Here is an 18,628-nt window from a genome sequence, read left to right as displayed (position 1 = left end):
GAATGGAATGTACCTGATATGCACCAAGGAGGATAAGATAAGAGGCCCAATCTATTGGTACTCATGACCTTTGGCATTATCATTATGGCTCAGAGGAGACACAAGCATGGCACTCCCCCCTGCTGTCTATGTTATCATAGATGGACTGGTTAATCTAGCTGTAGTACCTATCTGAGTCAAAAATGACCCATATGAATAATGGAGAAGGGGGAAGGGAAGTGGGAAAGAAGACCTCCACAGGATATGTATCACAAACAGAGAAGCAATCAACAAAGCATCCCAACCGAGGTGGCTCGTGTGACCTAGCACACCTTGATCACAAGAGGTTTTCCTCTGGTTCTCCTGGTTCCAGGATTCCCTGGAGCTGAACCACTTTTTCCAACTTCTTAGAGAGAAAAGGCATGGAAGACACATTGGATTGATCTATCCCCTCCACAAGCCTCAGGGAGACTCTTCCAGGCTCAGTCTTGATCTGAGATGGCTTAGGAGGTAGGTGTGACATCCCGCAAGAGCCTGATTTCTCCTTCAGTGCTGCTCTTTGGAGGTGCAGGTGACCACAGGAAGGTAAGTGACCCAGTCTCTGCGGATACACTGAGTGGTTGACAGTCAAGCAAAGCCGATATTCATCTTCTTTCTCAAGTTCCTACACTCTTCCCCCTCCCCAAATCATATATTGCATAAAACAATACTTAAATTTTGTTGGAAATGAGTCCTTTTGGGCTTCCAAAGGAAGTTAGATCATATTGAGTCTGGTTCAAAGTATCCAAGAATTGGAGGTGATGGAATAGGAGGTGGGAAGAGGAGGAGGTAAGTTAAGTAAATGGCAAGTGACTAGATATGGTTCTGCCTCATCACAAGGCCACGACATCTTTTGTGACGTCCTAGGTCTTCATGGAAAAGGGAACTCCAGTTGGGACTCCTCATATAAGTGTTGGTATTATATTTTTGAGCTAGTCACTCTTCCAGCCATCTGGGCTCTGAAATCTGGGAACTTTGGAAACAAAAAAGGGAAAGAGGGGAACAATCAGTCCAGTGCACTAAACAGAAACAAAGTTAACCATTTGAATGTTTGCTAAACATATTTACTGAGTGACCTCCCTCAAAAGCTATCAGTCTCTCCATTCATAACAATAACTCACATTTCAAATCCTTTAAGGCTTCTAGACTGTCATCCTTACATCAGCCCAGCGATATGGGTATCATCCCTATTTAATAGATGAGGACACTGACGCTTAGAGAGGTACCTGCCCAATGATTACAGAGCTAGTAAGCAGCAATCAGGAGTCAAATTCAGGTCTTTAAACTCTAAAAGCAGAATTCTTATTGCCTCTTATGTTCCATAGTATCCCTGCTTCCCCCCAAAGAACCAAGATACCAACAAATCACCTCCCCGCAACCTAACAGCTCAAGCCCCTGGAGACCCAAGGTTCCATATATGCCCATGGATCTATCAACCTTTTGTGTAAAATTAAAGCTCGGTAAGTCAGCTGACTTTAAAATCTCCCCCATCCCCATCCTAGAACAGATAACACAGCAACATACCAATCACAAAAGAGCTGTCCAAATACTTCATTTAGAATACTGATAGCACAAGGCAACAGAAGAGTCTGATCTTTGACCCCCAAAGAACTACATTCATCTCTTCTGGACCCCAGGGGCAAGAAGAGGCAACCTGTACCTGTTCCCATTCTAAATGCTTCCTTGGGAGACACACCTTGGGAGCTGGAGCCACTAGTGGCCGAAGATGCCGAGGGCTGCTTCCAGCAGCAGGTGACAGTAGGGCAGAGGAGCCATTGCTCTTTGGAAGTGTCTTTCGACCTGGCACAGGGTTAGCAGGCAGAGCTTTCTGAGGTGGACGGGGTCTGGAGAAATCCTAAAGAGAAAGTAAAAAGACTTTCAGCTTAACTAAACAGAAAGGGTAACATCCGAGACCAAATAATGCAACTGGTCTCCTTGGGGTTACCAGCCCATTGGGATGGGGGAAAAGAAGTACCATGGAGAAGAAAGTTTCATTCAGTTCATGGAAGTTAGAGCCAGAAGGGTCCTTAGAGATGATCTGGTTCAATACTTTCATTTTCAGAGAAGTGAGCTGGATTCCTAGTATGACTCCACTGAACAAGTTAGAGAACCCACAGAATTTTAAATTGGAAAGGATTTTACAGACCATCTAGGTCAGTAGTTCTCCCTTCTGTTACCACCCATTTTACAAATGAAAAAACAGGAGGTTCAGAGAGATTTTATTTATATATATATATATTAGATTAAATCATAAGAAATAGAACTTTATGTGAAATAGTCAGGGAGGCTGAGAGGTGTCCTGCTAGCTAATGACGATGATGATGCTTCCTTGCTTGCTTAATGATGATACCAGTACATATTCATATAGCACTTTAAAAGTTTTTAAAAATCTGTTCAGAGAATATCTTATAAAAATCCTATTTGAAATCTATATGAAATGGTTAGGGAAGATATTATCTCCATTTAGCAGTTGAGAAGACTGAGGGATAAAGAGGTTAAATGATCTACTTAAAATTTCATAGCTTTTTTTTTAGGGGCAGAGCTCCTCCTAAAACCCAAGCCTCCTGACTCAAGCCCTTTGTTCTTCCATCAGTCCACACTGCCTCAATGAGGAGGGGAGAGAAAAAGAGTGGTAGTGGGATGGAGGATGGGAGTTTTAGAGAGAAACACAGAGCTTTCAAATAACATAATATTGATCTTGATTCCAATTTTTTTTTCAACTTTCTCTTCCATTCTTGATAGAATGATTGAAATCTCACAAGGATACCCATCAAATGCAAGAAAAGGAAGCTACCTCACAAGTCAATGAAATACTCTACTGGCTTGACCTTGCCAATCCTCATCCAACCTTTTTTCATTTGAAATTTCCTGAACATCTGCTAAGTTCCACACTAGAAAGACAAGGCACACTCCCTGCTCTCAGTAGCTTATAATCTACTGATCTTTTTTTAGACCAAAGGAACCGATTTAACAGATTTAAGTTTTTAATTCCTGTTTTTTTTTTCTTCTGTACATCCTCAGAGAAATGCTAAGGGATAGTGGAAAAATCTGAGGATGATCTCAGGACCTGAAAAATTTACAGTCTCAGTCATTGGACCTTAGATAATATAAACTGGTTTATATGGATTATCAAACCTCCAGGGAAAGGATGGGTAAGTGGCTCTTGCAAATGAGAAGAGTTTTATCTAATTTATTTCATAAAATCCCTTGACTGACCAGCAAAATAGAAATGAAAACATCCCTTAGGTGCAGTGTGAAGAAATGAACAGCTGTGTACAGATGTCAGACTATCATTGGAAAAACTCCACTCTGACAGCTGCAAAATGAATGTCTCAGGGGAAGCATTAGCAGGAAGGAATCTCCATCTAAATCTTAGTGTTTGGCCTCTCTGCTCCCCCTCTGGCCATGAAGGGAGAACTGATCATGGCAAAGAACAGAGTGAGGCGGACCAAAAGGCCACATTAACTCTTACAGCCAACTCCTAGCCACTTGGCCACATTAAGAGCCACATTCAACTTATTGCACAGCTCTGGAAAAGGAATTGCCTATCTAGATAGAGTCAGGGATCAGAGAGGCAAGGAGACAAGGGGCTCTTGGTATGCCAGGATATAAAGAATTCCATGGAAAGCAATCAATCAGTCTACCAAATTTCCTCTGAGCACAGAGTGTCTGTGAGGAGAAGAAGGGTCAAGAGACTAGAAATGTTGAGTAGGGGCTCACTGAACACTCAGTACTCTATATTCAGTGCAAAAAATACAGTACTAGGTCTTCAAGATTCTTAGCTTGGCCTTCAAAGACCTTCCAAATCCTTTGTAAATTCCCAAGCACCAAGCTCATATGCCTTCTGCAGACAGCAGCAACTTAGCTATAGTGAACACTTAAATGCTTTTTGACTAAGTATTCATTGACATTGAAATCCATAAAAGCTAAAACTCTGCTACTAAACTCATTAAGTCATTTAACCGCTCTGTAGATCTCAATTTCCTTAGCTATAAAATGGGGACCATAATTTCTTTTTTTCTTTTTTCTTTCTTTCTTTTTTTTTTTTTTGCCTGCCTAAAGAGGTCACTATAAAGTTCAAAGGAGAAAGGGAATATGATAATCTTAGGGAAGTGTAAAATTTATGGAATTTTACTAAGGAATAATGGTAGTACAGAACTTTGGAAACCTACAAGACTGAGCTTTGAGAGCAAATCCAAGTATTGCCAAACACAAGGAAGGGGTGAGTTTTCTCACTTGTCTCTCCCACTGCATGATGTTCCTGCCACAGAAAGGAGTGGGCACTTCTGCCAGATTATATAGGTGGTCTGGTGAAAAATGGAGACCATCCTTGGTGGTAAGAGAAAATAGTGCTGATAGATCGATAAGACAATAAAAAAACCTGGGAAAGTCTCCTAGAAGCTTCGAAATATATGGCATAGCCTAGTGGTGCCATCTGCAAAATTCATCTCAGTTCTCCTCGTGTATAATAAAGGTCCCCTTTTTGGTGTGTTGGGGATGGGAGGAAAGTAGGCTCTCTAAGCATTTGTATTAGTCTATGTCATGCCTTGTATTTCTTGATTATAAATTCCTTGAGGGCAGGAGTTGTGTTTTATCTATACTTTCTATTTCTCACTCCCCTCTACCTCAGTGCCTAAAATAATGCACCACACACATGTACTTAATAAATATTTGTTCAGTTGTAATATTTTGAATTGTATTGACCCTGTACATAGTACATCCTTATACTGGGAAGCAAGTAAGGCTGAGACTGTGAAATTAGACCCAGCCTAGTTCTGCTGATCTGACTTGAACTATCAGATTCAGTTTCAGCTTTTTGGTATCTAGACAGATGGTGAAAAAGTGCTAGACAAACCTGAGGGATTTCAGCAGCAGCAGCAGCACTTCAAAGTAATGAACAGTTATGACTGGGGTAGAAGGAGAATACTTATAAAAGTGGACCAACTTGTTGGTGCATGCGTTAAGTTTACCAGGAGAGGCGGTATACCAAAAAACTGAGACTGATCTCTGCCACTTACTATCTGCTGTGTAATTTTTGGAAAGTCACCACTTTCCTGGGATTGGCTCTCATCAATGAAACAAGTAAGAATGGCCTCAAAGGTTCCTTCTAGCTCTAACAATTGAAGAGTCTACAATCTCATAATCTGGGTTCAATGAATGAATCATAATTCACAAACACTTTCTCTTCAGCATGGAGTTGTCACTCAGGTAGGCATGGAGTAGAAATTGGATGCTTCCTAACCTCTTCCTAACCTCACTTAAACCAAGCCCTTACATTGTCCCAATAGTAACTGCCCTCCACTACTTCTTCCTTTTATATATATGGCATTTATCCAAATGAACTGTATTGAGGAGCTCGAATAAGATTTAGCCCTAAGCTCATTTTTTTTATCATTCAGTGTAATATACTTTTCCCAAAATGATTTTTTTATTGAATAAAAATTCCATTTTCTAGAGATTTTTAGTAATGAGTTTATGAAACAAATCACTTATACACATTAATGGTCTATTCCTGGGTTTTCTACTTTGTTCCATTAACAGTTTTCCCATTTTCCCTCAGGATGATACCATTTTTATAATTATTGACTTAATTTTTTTTTTCATTTTGCAGGATGAGGTTCCTTTCACCTGCTCTTTTTCTTTTCTTTTTTATATTTTTACTCATTGGCTTCTCCATTTTTTCCAATGGTTTTTCCATTCCAATTTTAATTGTTGAATTTTTATTGAATCTCATGAAGTAATCTATTGATATAAGTATCAGAATTGCATTAAATCTATAAATTAATTTGGGAAGAATAGACACTTTGGGGAATATTTGTTCAACTTGACCATGAGGAGGGTATAACTTTTTGCTTATTTCCTTCCTTTATTCCCATCAAAATCATTTTGAAGTTTTCTCTACATAGTTCTCCTATATAGATAATGATAGGGTAAATATTTGACACAATTTGTTATCCTTATTAATGACATTTTCCTGAGTAGTTCTTTACTTTTGTTGAAGATATATAATAATGAAAATAATTTTATTTGATATTTTTTGCAGTGATACTAATTTGTGATATTTCAGTGATACCGTGATATAATTTCATTTTTCAACATCACTTTTACTCTATGCATAGAACAAAAATCATATTTTTCTCATGTAAGGAATTTGGTAGTGTGACAACTTTTTCTATGCTTAAACAATCTCCACGTAGGAAAATAAATTTTTAAGTGTTTGGATGAATTCACTTATGTGTCCATTCAAGAACAGTGTCTTTGGGGGTGAGAGTAGCTCCTTAACAATTTGTTGATTTCTCCTTCTGTGAATGAATAATTTGAATTCTCTACTTTGCTGAAGATAGTTTTGGTTATTTATATTTTCATAAATTAACATCAATTTCTTTTGGCTCTTTAACTCTATTAGCAGAAAGCTTTGTGTTGCCAGCTCTGCTCATTGTCATTAGTCTTGGCTTTGTAATGTCTGTTTTTTCATTTCTAACTTTGGAAATTACAACTGGTCTTTTCCTTTTTAATTGATTTACTCCATCTTTGTCAATTTGTTGTTGGTTTTATTTGTCATTTTAATTGTTTGATTATTTTCAATTATGTTGATTTCAGTTCTTAATTTGATTATTTCCCTTTCTATTTCCTGTTAGAGCATTATTTTGTTTACTTTCTTTTAAGTACAGACTCCTCTAGCCCAGTTTCTCTACTTAATGATGTGGGCATTCAGCACTATGATGCTTGTCTCTGGGTTGGGCTTTGGCTATATCCCCTGGATTTTTATATATAGTACTTTGCGGTCTCCATCCAAGACAAAATCTGTTGCTTTTACAGTTTCCTCATCCCCTTGCATATCATTTAATAGATTACTTAGCTATAAGCCAAATGGCTTTTATCTTTTAATTATACCATTGTTATTTACTATTAACTTTGTAGAATTATAATCTATAAATGTAGCTGATAGAATTTCTACTTTTCTTCCCTATTTCTTCTTTCTTACTTGGCAGGTGATCTATTTTTCGTTTACTTTATTTACTATCCTTTGGGGGGAAAATAATATGTACTTATTTTCCATCTTCCTTTTTTCTCTTTTCTTATATTTTATATACCTATTCTTATATTTCTTATATTTATTTAATGTGTTGAATTTTAGTTTAGTACAATTTTCCAAAGGTTCTCATCATTATTTATGAAATAGTTTGTCTTGAGGTAAGAAGTATTAAGTATTTACTTCTATAGCTCAACTACCTGACTGCCTTTATAACAATGTCTTTGAAATCCATATAGTTCTGCGGATTGCTCAAAGTCCAAAAGTTTACCATTTGTCTATCTCTTTCCTTGTAACAGTATATTAAGTTTGACTGGACAGATTATTCTAATTTTCTAGCCCATGCATATGGAACAGTGGATGGTGCCAAACTTAAGAGCCAGGAATTCCTAGTTTCAAATCCCATTTCTGACACTAGTAGTGGGAGCATGAGCAAGATTTTTAACTTTCTGACCTACAGTTTCCTCATTTGTAAAATGGGTATAATTCTAAGAGTACCTGATTCATGAGGTGATGTGAAATTCAAATTCCATAGTACTCTATGGAAAGTACTTTGCAAACTTAAAAAGTACTACATTTGTTGTTCAATCATTCAGTCGCATCTGACTCTTCATGACACCATGGACCATACTGTCCAGGAGGTTTTCTTGGCAAAGATGCTGGAGTGGTTTGCCATTTCATCCTCCAGTGGATTCAGACCAACAGAAATTAAGTGGCTTGCCCAGAGTCACACAGTTAGTAAGTGTTTGAGGCTAGATTTAAACTTAAGTCTTCTTGATTCCAAGGCAGCTAGATGATCAGTGGTTAGAATGCTAGGCCAGTCTCAGATAGTTACTAGCTATGTGACCCTGGGCAAGTCAATTAACCTCTGTTTGCCTTAATCTTCTAGAGAAAAAAAAATTACAAATCAGCTGGCATGACTGCACAACAAAAAATTTAATGATTCCAATGCTTTATCTACTGAGCTACTTAGCTGCTGCCTCCTAAAGTGCTACATGCCTGTCAATTATTATCAATAAAAATACGAATTTGTTACATTCTACATACTAACGTGTTACATTCCAATTTGTCTGGTCATTCTTTATTGAGAAATCTGCTGTCATTGTAATTAATGTTCTTAGTATGTTCTTTTTGTCTTATTACAGCTCAAATTGCATTCATTCCTTGTTGTTTTAATGTAGGAATTTATATTGTCTCTAGGAAAGTTGACTCAAGTTCTTTTCCAAGTAGGGACCAATAAATTCTTTACATTTGCCTATTGTTATTTATTTTCATAGTTCTGGGAAGCTTTCTTGAATAATTTCCTGGAATATAGTTTTAATGTTCTTTTCTGTTTTCATCTTTGTTTTCAAATTGGCTGAGATGTTCGCAACCCCTAACATTGGTGTGCCCTGACCTATCCTCTGATCTGCCATATATATTTGAATACTTTTCCATTTTCTCAATATGTTAGTTCTCTTAGCATGTTTTTCTACTTTGTACATGCTATCTGTGACTCTTTTCCCCACTCTTGTAAATTTATTGTTGATGGCTTCTATAATGATCTTTTTTCAGGTTTTTCTCTTAGATTCTCCATTTTACTCCTTTTTAAAATCATATCCTCTTAATTTTTTAAAATTAAAACTGTTACTTTCTGTCTTAGAATCATTATCAAGTATCGATTCTAAGACAAAAAAAAGTGGTAAGGATTAGGCAATTGGGGTTTAGTGATTTGCCTAGGTAGGGTCACACAGTTGGGAAAAGTCTGAGGTCAAATTTGAACACTGTCCCCCTGACTCTAAGCTGGATACTCTATCCACTGAGCCACTTAGCTGCCCCATATCCTCCTGATTTTAATTTATTTATTTTTAAATATTTTTCCATGTTTACATGATTTATTTTCTTTCCCTCCCCCATCCCAGAGCCAACAAGCAATTCCACTGGGTTGTACAAATGTTGTCACTTGATACCTATTTCCATATTATTGGTTTTTGCTAGAGTGATTTACACCTGATTTTTAAAAGGATCTTTTCATTCTAGCATCAGTTCCTCTCATATAAAAATTTCTACAGGGTTTTTTTTTTGTTTGTTTGTTTGTTCTAGTGATTCTCTTAATATGGAAACTCCTCTTTTAAATTATTTAAATATGGCATTTATCCACTGAAGGATGTCAGGATATCTTGCATTGTTTCTTTTGCTTCTGAGATCTTAATCTGTTTCAGCTGGTCTATGGTGTTTTGTGGTATTATGTTTTTATTATGCTGGTCCTTCATTTTCTTTTGTGGTAAATTTTTATGATCCTGTGTGGTTTTCTAGTTATTTTTCTTTTGTATTTGGTGTTTCTCTTGTTGCTTTTTAAGGGAATGTGAGGAGTGTGGCTTCCTCATAACTTCTCACTCCACCATCTTGCCTGGAAGCATGCCCAAGGACATCTAGCCCAGCTGTGCTCAACATCTCAGTCTCAGTAAACACCCCTAATGTGAGGGGAAACGATCTCTGTGCTTGGGCACTAGGGATATTTACTCGACACTGATTCGTGGTCCCTTCCTGGTTTTGTTTGCTTCTTCTTCCTGCCAGGAGCCTTCTCAACTAGGAGGTGGGGGCTGGCAGCTTAAGTTGGTTGTTTGTTTCTTCCCATCCTCCAGAGATATAGCTGTCCCTCTGAATTCTTTCTGCTCTTTCTCTTCCATCCCCTTGACCTCAAGGCTCAAGGCCAGCGGGTAATGTGGGGTGAGCCTGGTTCTTTCCTCCTCACAAAATGATTGTGCAGCTTTCTAGGAAAGAATAGGCTGACAATTTCTCTCTCTACTCTCTTCAGTTTCTCTTTTTTTCCTTCTTTTTCTTTCTCCTTCCTTCTGTATTTCTCTCCCTCCTTTTTTCTACTTCTCCCTTTGTCCTCTCTTCTCCCATCTTGCCTTCTCTCTGCTTTCTTCTTTCTCTTCTCACTCTCTCTTTTATTCTTCTCTTTCTAATGTTGTCTTTCCTCTTCCCTTTCTTAACTTTTCATCTTCTTTTTTTCCATCTTTCCCCCTTCCTCTCTCCCTTTCCTTTCTTCTCTCTTCTGTTTCCCTTTCTTCTCTCCATTTTTAGGAAATGGAGACTGGGAAGTATCATTAAGAAAAAAATCTTCAAAATCAGCACCAAATCCTCTTAATTGGCTCAACAATAACCTTAACCCTACATCCCCCAAACCCACCAAAGAATTGACCTTATATCTGTCAGCATCTTTAGGAATAGGGATTTCTTAGACATGTCTCTAAATTCCAACCTGCACAACCTAGGTAAAGAAAAACAGGAGGAAATCCCAGGTGAATGAGGCAACAGAAATACAACTGGGGAGCTGTGTCTCTGGGAAATGGGAAGAAATAAACAAAGAAGCTTCTGACAAAGAAGGAAAGAGTAGCTTCAGCAACCACTTCCTGAGAAATCCTGGCATTGAGGACAGCTAGGTGGCTTGGTGGATTGGAAGTATAGAGAAAAAAAGTCCTAGGTTCAAATATGGCTTTAGATACCCTAGCTGTATGACCCTGAGTAAGTTACTCAATCCCCATACCTAGCCCTTACAGCTTTTCTGCCTTAGAAGCAATATATAGCATTGTTTCTAAGATAGAAAGTAAGTGTTTTTTTTTAAAGGAAAAAGAAAAAAAGAAAAGAAAACTTGGTGTCTCTGCCTGACTTTCCTCAGCAGACAGTCCTCTCATTACAGGACATCTTTAGCACATTCTGATAAAAGAACTTTTTTTAATTAATAAGTTCTCCCTTGTTTTAAATCCTTTGCAGTTGGTGGTGATGGGACAGGGAGCTGCTGGGATACATTTCATTGATACTATCTGCTTTAACACCTCTGTTGGATCCAACATTTAACTAGCTGTGGGACTTTGGCAAGTCACTTGTGCTTTCCAAGTCTTGGGTTGCTTATCTATGAAATTAGAAGGTTGCTCTAGGTGGTCTCTAAGGACCCTTCTAGCTCTCATGCCAGGAGCTGGGCAAACTCTTACCTGGGTGGCAACGTAATTAGGAGCTGGAGGCACTGGCCGGCTTGGGGGAGGCCGTCTCACAGATTCTTTTCTCTCCACTTGGGTGGTGGCCCCTGGAGAGATCCTGATATCCCTATTGAGGTGTATCGAGAGAGGAGGAGGAGGTGGAGAGCCACCATGCATATAGTCTGGAGGAGGTCGGGGAGGAGGTTGTGATGGCTTGCGTGGAATTTCAGGTGTGTTGGTAACCTGAAAATGGAGTAAAACACAAAACATCAATCAGCTGTCTGGACCCCACCCCTAAAGGACCTACATCTTTTTTGCCCTCCTCTACATCCCACTGGGATGGATGATCAGAGCTAGGGGAATGGACAGGATGAATTCTGGAGGATTCTTCTAACTCTAGAATTTCCTGATTTCTTAGAAACATTTGATAAATACTTGTCTTTCCAAATAAGTCTTTTACAAGAATGTTATAACTAGGCATAATTTTCATATCAATTCAGTAAAATTTGTTTACAGATCTATCTGTGCCCATGTAAAAAGCAAATGAGAGGAGCAGCTAGGTAGCACAGTGGATAGAAAGTCAGATCTGGAGTTGGGAGGACCTGGGTTCAAATCTGGCCTCAGAACTCTGGAGAAAACCAAAGGGCAATTCCACATATGTGCAACATAGGTGGCTGTGCGAGGGTACAGAAATCAGAACATGCAGGTTTCCTAGAGCACGATAGACTTACCTTTCTCTTTCCCTGGGGTGTCTGTAACTTGAAAGTTGGGTTGGCATGACCAGTGCCACCATTCTGAGTCACCTTGAAGGGGCAACTAGAAACAAGAGAGAAGATTAGAAGCACATAACCACAGGTGCTGTCAGAGGCAAGCTGTCAGATCCTTCAGATTGCAGGTTGCTATCAGTGTGTCCAGATTTCTCTCTCCCCAATGCCCCTTCCTACCCTGAACAAAAACAAGGAGCTTCTGTTCCCCTCTGTATGGTTCCTCACACCTACCCCATCATCCTCCATCCCTCTCTCCATAATCTGGCCTAAGGATGAAATAGAGGCTTGGCTCTCTTAAAAATGAAAGCATCCAAAATTGCTTTGGGACTTCCATCTTCCCAGCAGTATTTTTCTTCCCTCAAGGATGGATCAAGTAGAAAGCACTTGGGCCCACAGGTACAAAATTTAATTTAATTTGTCAGTCAAAGCCTCTGCATCAGATGATTTTGCAAGAACTGTTGCTGGTTTTGGTTATAAGGAATAAAATAAATGAGAGGGGGAAATGATTGGAGTGAAAAAAAATGAAATAAGCTAACCTAGGCCAAAACAGAATATCTCATGGCCTGATCCCAGAGGATGGGGAGATGAGGCTTTGCTCATCTTTGTTCCTTTTTTTGCCTCTGTCCTCTTAACTCAGCGCACACTCTCTCCTCAGCTCAGCCTTAGAGAAGCTCTCTTTTATTTTTATTTTTTAAAATTCTTACCTTCTGTCTTAGAATCAATAATGAGTGTTGGTTCCAAGACAGAAGAGCAATAAGAGCTAGGCAATTGTGGCTGAGTGACTTGCTCAGGGTCACACAGCTAGGAAATGTCTGAGGCCAGATTTGAACCCAGGACCTCCCAACTCCAGGTCTGATTAATACCCACTGTGCCCCTCTCATCTGCTTTTCAAGGCATTGTTCAATCACCATCTTCTAATCCACACAAAGCCTTTAACTGGACACTTCAAGCTTTACTGATTTCTTTCTTTAAATGCATTGTATTGAATGGCCTTGTGTATATTTTGTATTTATTCTACCTGTATTGATCTATTTACATGTTTTCTCCATAGAGTGAAGATTTCATATTTAACTGTAAATTTTATTCTCCTGTAAAGTAAGGATTGTTTCATTTTGTGCCATTGTTTTGCATCACAAAGGCCTGATGCACAGTAGGGCACTTGGTAATATTTATTGATCAAATAATTAATTTACTTCCAAGGCACTGAAATTTAGAAATTGTTGATGACCCCTATATTCATTCATCAAGTAAAAATAACTGAACTTAGTACCTAGTTAGCAAAAAAGTATTAGTTAAAATAAGAAGATAACAGATAGTTGCTTCCTTTCCAACCATAATTTAGTCTAGGGAACAGACAGCTACATCCCAAGTGAATTCTTCCTCAGCATGGACCTGGGAAACACCTTGTCCCTCACCTACTGATCCCCTTCTCCACCAGCAACTTTATGATGTTCTAGAATCTATGCCCACAGGAAACAGGATCCTTATGTCTCTGTCTCCCTTCTCAGTGTGCCCCCTCCTCGCCCCTTCATCCTTGACCTTGCCCAAGATTAAGTTTCTGAATACGTGGTTGTGCAAAGACTTATAACTGTAGCTATTAATCAATCAATAAACATTTATTAAGCACCTATTAGATGCCAGACACTGTGCTAAGCAATGGAGACACAAAAGAAAAAAGAGATAGTGCCTCTCTTCAAGAAATGTACAATCTAATGAGGGAGACAATGAGCAAATAGATAGATATAGGTAGATAGACAACAGGCAGACAGACAGAAAGATAGACAGACAGACAGACAGACAGACAGACAGATAGATAGATAGATAGATAGATAGATAGATAGATAGATAGATAGATAGATAGATAGATAGAGACAGAGAGAGAGAGACAGAGTCAGAAAGAGAGAGAGAAAGAAGCAGAGAGAGAGAGAAGTTATAGCAGGATAAATAGGAAATAATTTATAGCCTTTTGAATGTATGGGGTTAGGGAAGATTTCTTATAGAAGGTGGGATTTAGGACTTAAAAGGAAGCTAGGGAAGTCAGTAGTTGGAAGTTAAGAAAGAAGAACATTCCATAAATTGGGGGCAGCCAGAGAAAGTGCCTGGCATTGAAAGATGGAGCATTTTGTTCATGGAAGAGCTAGGAGGCCAGTGTCAACAAAGCATACATGTTAGGGAATAAAGTATAAGAAGACTGGAAAGTTAATGCTAAATTATGAAGGGATCTTAACACCAAACAGGGCATTTTGTATTTGATCCTGGAGGAAACTGAAAGCCACTGGTATTTATTAAGTAGAGTGACACAGGTGAATCTACACTTTAGGAAAATTACTTTAGTGGTTGAATGGAAGATAGATTGGAAAAGGGAAAGACTTGAGACAAGCTGACCCACCAATAGGCTATTACAATAGTCCAGGTGTGAGGTGATGGGGGCCAGCACTAGAATGGTGACAATGTCAGAGGAGAGAAGGAGGCCTATTGGAGAGATTAAATCATGGAGTGTTGGCAACAAATTAGATATGAGGAGGTGAGAGATAGTGAGAAATCCAGGATGACTCCTAGATTGCAAGTCTGAGGGACTGGGAAGATGGTGATGGCCTCTCCAGTAATAGGGGAGGTAAGGCTGAGGGATGGGGAAAGGAAGATTTAGGGAAAAGATAATGCGTTCAGTTTTGGACATTCTGAGTTTACAATGTCTACTGGACATCTAATTCAAGATATCTATAAGATGGGGGCAGCTGGGTAGCTCAGTGGATTGAGAGTCAGGCCTAGAGACAGGAGGTCCTAGGTTCAAATCTGACCTCAGACACTTCCCAGCTGTGTGACCCTGGGCAAGTCACTTGACCCCCATTGCCCACCCTTACCACTCTTCCACCAAGGAGCCAATACACAGAAGTTAAGCATTTTAAAAAAAAGATATCTATAAGACAATTGGAAAATCAAGGTTGGAAACTAGCAGAGTGGTTGAGATAGGAAAGCTAGATTTGTGAATTATCAGTATAGAGGTGGTAATTAAATCCTCAGAAGTTGATAAGATCACCAAATAAAATAAGATAAAAAAGAGGAAAGGACTTGAGACAGAACTACTATACCCCTCTGAGATGAAGTCTCCTCATTTTAGGGGAAGTCTGACATGGGAACTACAGTATCCCCACAACTATAAGCACTAACTAATGATCTCCTAGGTTATAAAAGATGATGTGGGTGAAACTAGCTTGGTATGGCAATGCAACATGCCAGGATGACTTTGTGGAGTGGTGATCTGAGAGAACATTTTATGTCCTCTCAAGGTTTGCTATGCTGCCAGCTCCAGGTATCAGAAGAATTGTTCATTAAAGCTCTACCTGGAGGGGCAGCTGGGTAGCTCAGTGGATTGAGAGCCAGGCCTAGAGACGAGAGATCCTAGGTTCAAATCCGGCCTCAGACACTTCCCAGCTGTGTGACCCTGGCCAAGTCACTTGACCCCCATTGCCCACCCTTACCACTCTTCCACCTATGAGCCAATACAAAGAAGTTAAGGGTTTAAAAAAAAAATTAAAAAAAAAAAAAAAAGCTCTACCTGGCTGGCCTAGGCTACTGTTAGTGCTAGTCCTTTACCCAGAAATATATCATCTCTAACCTCCAAAACCCAAAGGAGGCTAAATAACCCCAAAAGGTCCAGCCACAATGTCAGACTTCTAAAGGACTTCTTATTAGAGAGACTCAAGGCAAGGAAGCCAGCAAGAAGGGTCTAGAAAAGTGGTGGTCAAAATCTAGATTAGATAGTGACTGTGTAAGTAGAGAAGTCAAGACACTCATCTCACCTGAATTGTTGCCTCCACTTGGAAGGGAGAGCTGAGGGCTTCAGTGGGCCCAGCCTGCGCCTTTTGCAGTAATAGAATACCAGTAGAATGATACCCAACAACAAAATGGCGGTCAACACTCCAGCTACCACAGGGGCAACATCTGCCAGAAAGAGATTAAAGAAACAAGCTGGAAAAAATGCTCAATATGTAAATGTAAGGATCATTTAAACTTGAGAAGCTTCTAAGAAACATAAGGGATCACAGTTATCATTAATACTATAAGCTGCCCCCAATGTCCTCTACCCAACCTCTCCCACTTGCTCCATTCACTGCTGTAGAATACAGGGAATAACAAAGATGAGGATATCTGACTCACTCTGGGGGGGCATAGGCCCACTGTCGATGCTGCCTCCGTGGCCCACAGTATTGCAGAAAGGTGGGGCCCACCCTTGGAAGCAATGACAATTCTGTTTATTGTTACAGACCTGCAGTGGGAAGACAGAAAGCATGGGAGCCTGCCATCAGGCAGACTCTCAGCCCCCTACTTCAGAAGAGAACCATGGCCTCCCACAGAGAGCCACCCCACCACCACCACCACCCACTTCTGGAAACAGATGGAGGACAGGACTTCTGCCAAGACCTACCCCATGGCCATGGCATTTCTTCCCACAACCTTCAGTTTCAAAAAATGAGGTATTCCTGCATTGTCCCTCGAAGCAAATCTGTGGGAAGAAGGCAGCTGAGTCATCCGTCAACTGGGAATCAGGTACGTTGGCTTCTAAGTCTTGGCTTTACCAAGACTTAAAATTGAAGCCAGTGTACCTGCTGAGATTCTCTCTCTCCATTTTCAAGTTCCCCGAGAAGGCAGACAGCCAAGCTCAGAAAGCCCAGTATCCTTGCGGCTATGAGCAATCATTCGTCATCCTCCGGGCTATAAGAGATGACACTGGTGAACCTGGCTTGGCATGCGTGGCGCTACGAGATTCTACCCCTGGCTGTCTCTGTATTGTGGTCTCTAATGAGGAAGTACAAGTGAGAGAGAATAGGATGTGGTTTGGGTATTATGTGCACGAGGTGAAGGGATATACAACACCCAGGAGAGAGAATGAGAGAGGGAAAAGGCATCAGTCTATGTGTGGATCCTTACAGCTTGTCCCACTTTCAGAGTGAATGGCTGAGTGTTCTAGGAGACAGATGCAGGTAGTGAGGTGGTCCAGTGGATAGAATGCAGGGCCTAGACTTGGGAAGACTCGTCTTCCTGAATTCAAATCTGGCCTCAGCTGTAGGACCCTAGGCAAGTCACTTAACTTTGCTTGCCTTGGTTCCCTTATTTATAAAATGAACTGGAGAAGGAAATGGCAAACCACTCTAGAAACTTTGTCAAGAAAATGCCAAATGGGGTCATGAAGAGTCACCAAGAAAGAAGACAACAGATGAGAGCTCAGCAGTAACCCAAACTAGTGGCAAGTGGTGACACACCGGTGAGTGGGTCTGTGTGAATGTATGATGCTTCTGCAAAATAAAACTAGAGAATGGCTGCTTTGCCACTGAAAAAGTCTTTCAGAGGTACAGAGGTGCAAAGTGTGATAGAAATGTACTTCAGTGGTGGGGGCTTAGGGCCAATTCTAAATGAATAGAAACAACAGGGCAGTTGATCAGAAACTGAATAATTCTACTATCACTCAATCCCAAAGAAGTGGAATAGCTATCATCTAATGATATTCCATACTAGAAATAAGAAGGCATTCCCTCTCCTCCCTATCAACCTCCAAACTTTTGTAATAACCTCAGAAGTGAAAAGCTATCCTCTGCTTAATCATAACCTTAGCCTTTGTGGTAATAACATGGAATTCATCCCCCTCAAAGTCATCCTTTTCCACAGGGGGACAGCTCTAATTGCTAGGAAGTTCTTCCCTATGTCGAGGTGAATTTTTTCTTGTTATAATTTCCATCAATTTGTCCTCAACTCTTCCTTCTGAGGTTAAGTACATTAAGTCTAATCCCTCCATCTCCCTTAAGTTTCCAATGGGAAACCTTGAACTTGGGGGTTGGGGGAATTTATGTGATTATTTTGTTCCTACTGACCCACCTTGTCCCCAATATTCTTCCTCCTATGACAGACTTTCCCAAGTCCATTTTCCACTGTTGCAAGGCAAGAGCACTTACATGATTATAGCCACACTTGGTTCCAGTCATCACTAGCCCTGGATCCAGCATGTCTCCCTCTTCCTCTGGACCTCGGTACACATGGGTGCCCCGGCAGCGGATCTGTTTCCCATTCAGGGTGATGGTGGTATCAATGGGTACCGCATTGGACTCCAGGGGCCTGGCCTCTGAACTCTGACACTGGATCTTCCCACACTTGGCATCTCTAAAATCAATGAAGAAAAAGGGAAATGGAACTCAGAAAGGAGGAGAGGTATGGCATAGCCACAAAGCATCCTTTCTCCCTCACCATCATTCATAAGGTTGGCCCTATCCAAAAGATCCCCATTGATGAGCTTGGCAAAGCAACCTTCTCTTTAAAGAGTCTATGCATTACAAAGGCAAAACAATACCATCTTGGTTCCTGAAATCACTAGCCCTGGATCCAGCATTTCTTCCTCCTTCTCCAGATTTTAATAGACATAGATGCCCCAGCAGTGGATTTCCTCTCCTACACCCCTATGGTGGTATCAATGGATCATACAGAATGGGTCAGAAGAATTGGCAGAGGCCAATTTCCCCTTCATGGGAAGAAGAAAGTCTAGAGTGACTGATAAACACAGTTTTGCAAGTTTGTGGGCTTTTCTCATCAAGAAAAGAAATTCATAGGGGCAGCTGGGTAGCATAGTGGATTGAGAGCCAAGCCTAGAGATGGGAGGTCCTAGGTTCAAATCTGACTTCAGACACTTCCTACCTATCGCCTAGCCCTTATAGCTCTTCTGCCTTGAAACTCATATATAGTATTGATTGTAAAGTGACAGGTAAGAGAAAGAAAGAAAGAAAGAAAGAAAGAAAGAAAGAAAGAAAGAAAGAAAGAAAGAAAGAAAGAAAGAAAGAAAGAAAGAAAGAAAGAAAGAAAGA

General features: G+C 40.1%; 1 protein-coding gene across 1 annotated transcript in view; it reads right to left on the bottom strand.

Annotated features, from left to right (window-relative positions):
- Positions 1 to 916: 916 nt before the first annotated feature.
- The window catches only part of ADAM19 (ADAM metallopeptidase domain 19), a 126,141-nt gene continuing 108,429 nt past the window's right edge, over positions 917 to 18,628 (bottom strand). The window contains exons 16-23 of the mRNA XM_044659849.1: positions 17,729 to 17,933; positions 16,207 to 16,284; positions 15,939 to 16,047; positions 15,581 to 15,722; positions 11,745 to 11,829; positions 11,029 to 11,256; positions 1,715 to 1,873; positions 917 to 991 (exon numbers count right to left, since the gene is read on the bottom strand). Of these exons, the coding sequence (XP_044515784.1) occupies positions 938 to 991; positions 1,715 to 1,873; positions 11,029 to 11,256; positions 11,745 to 11,829; positions 15,581 to 15,722; positions 15,939 to 16,047; positions 16,207 to 16,284; positions 17,729 to 17,933 (1,060 nt within the window). The 3' untranslated portion in view covers positions 917 to 937. The remainder of the gene's footprint in view (positions 992 to 1,714; positions 1,874 to 11,028; positions 11,257 to 11,744; positions 11,830 to 15,580; positions 15,723 to 15,938; positions 16,048 to 16,206; positions 16,285 to 17,728; positions 17,934 to 18,628) is intronic.

The sequence above is a fragment of the Gracilinanus agilis genome, chromosome 2, assembly GCF_016433145.1.
Source record: "Gracilinanus agilis isolate LMUSP501 chromosome 2, AgileGrace, whole genome shotgun sequence".
Taxonomy (NCBI): Eukaryota; Metazoa; Chordata; class Mammalia; order Didelphimorphia; family Didelphidae; genus Gracilinanus; species Gracilinanus agilis.
This window is presented reverse-complemented; position numbering and strand designations above follow the sequence as displayed.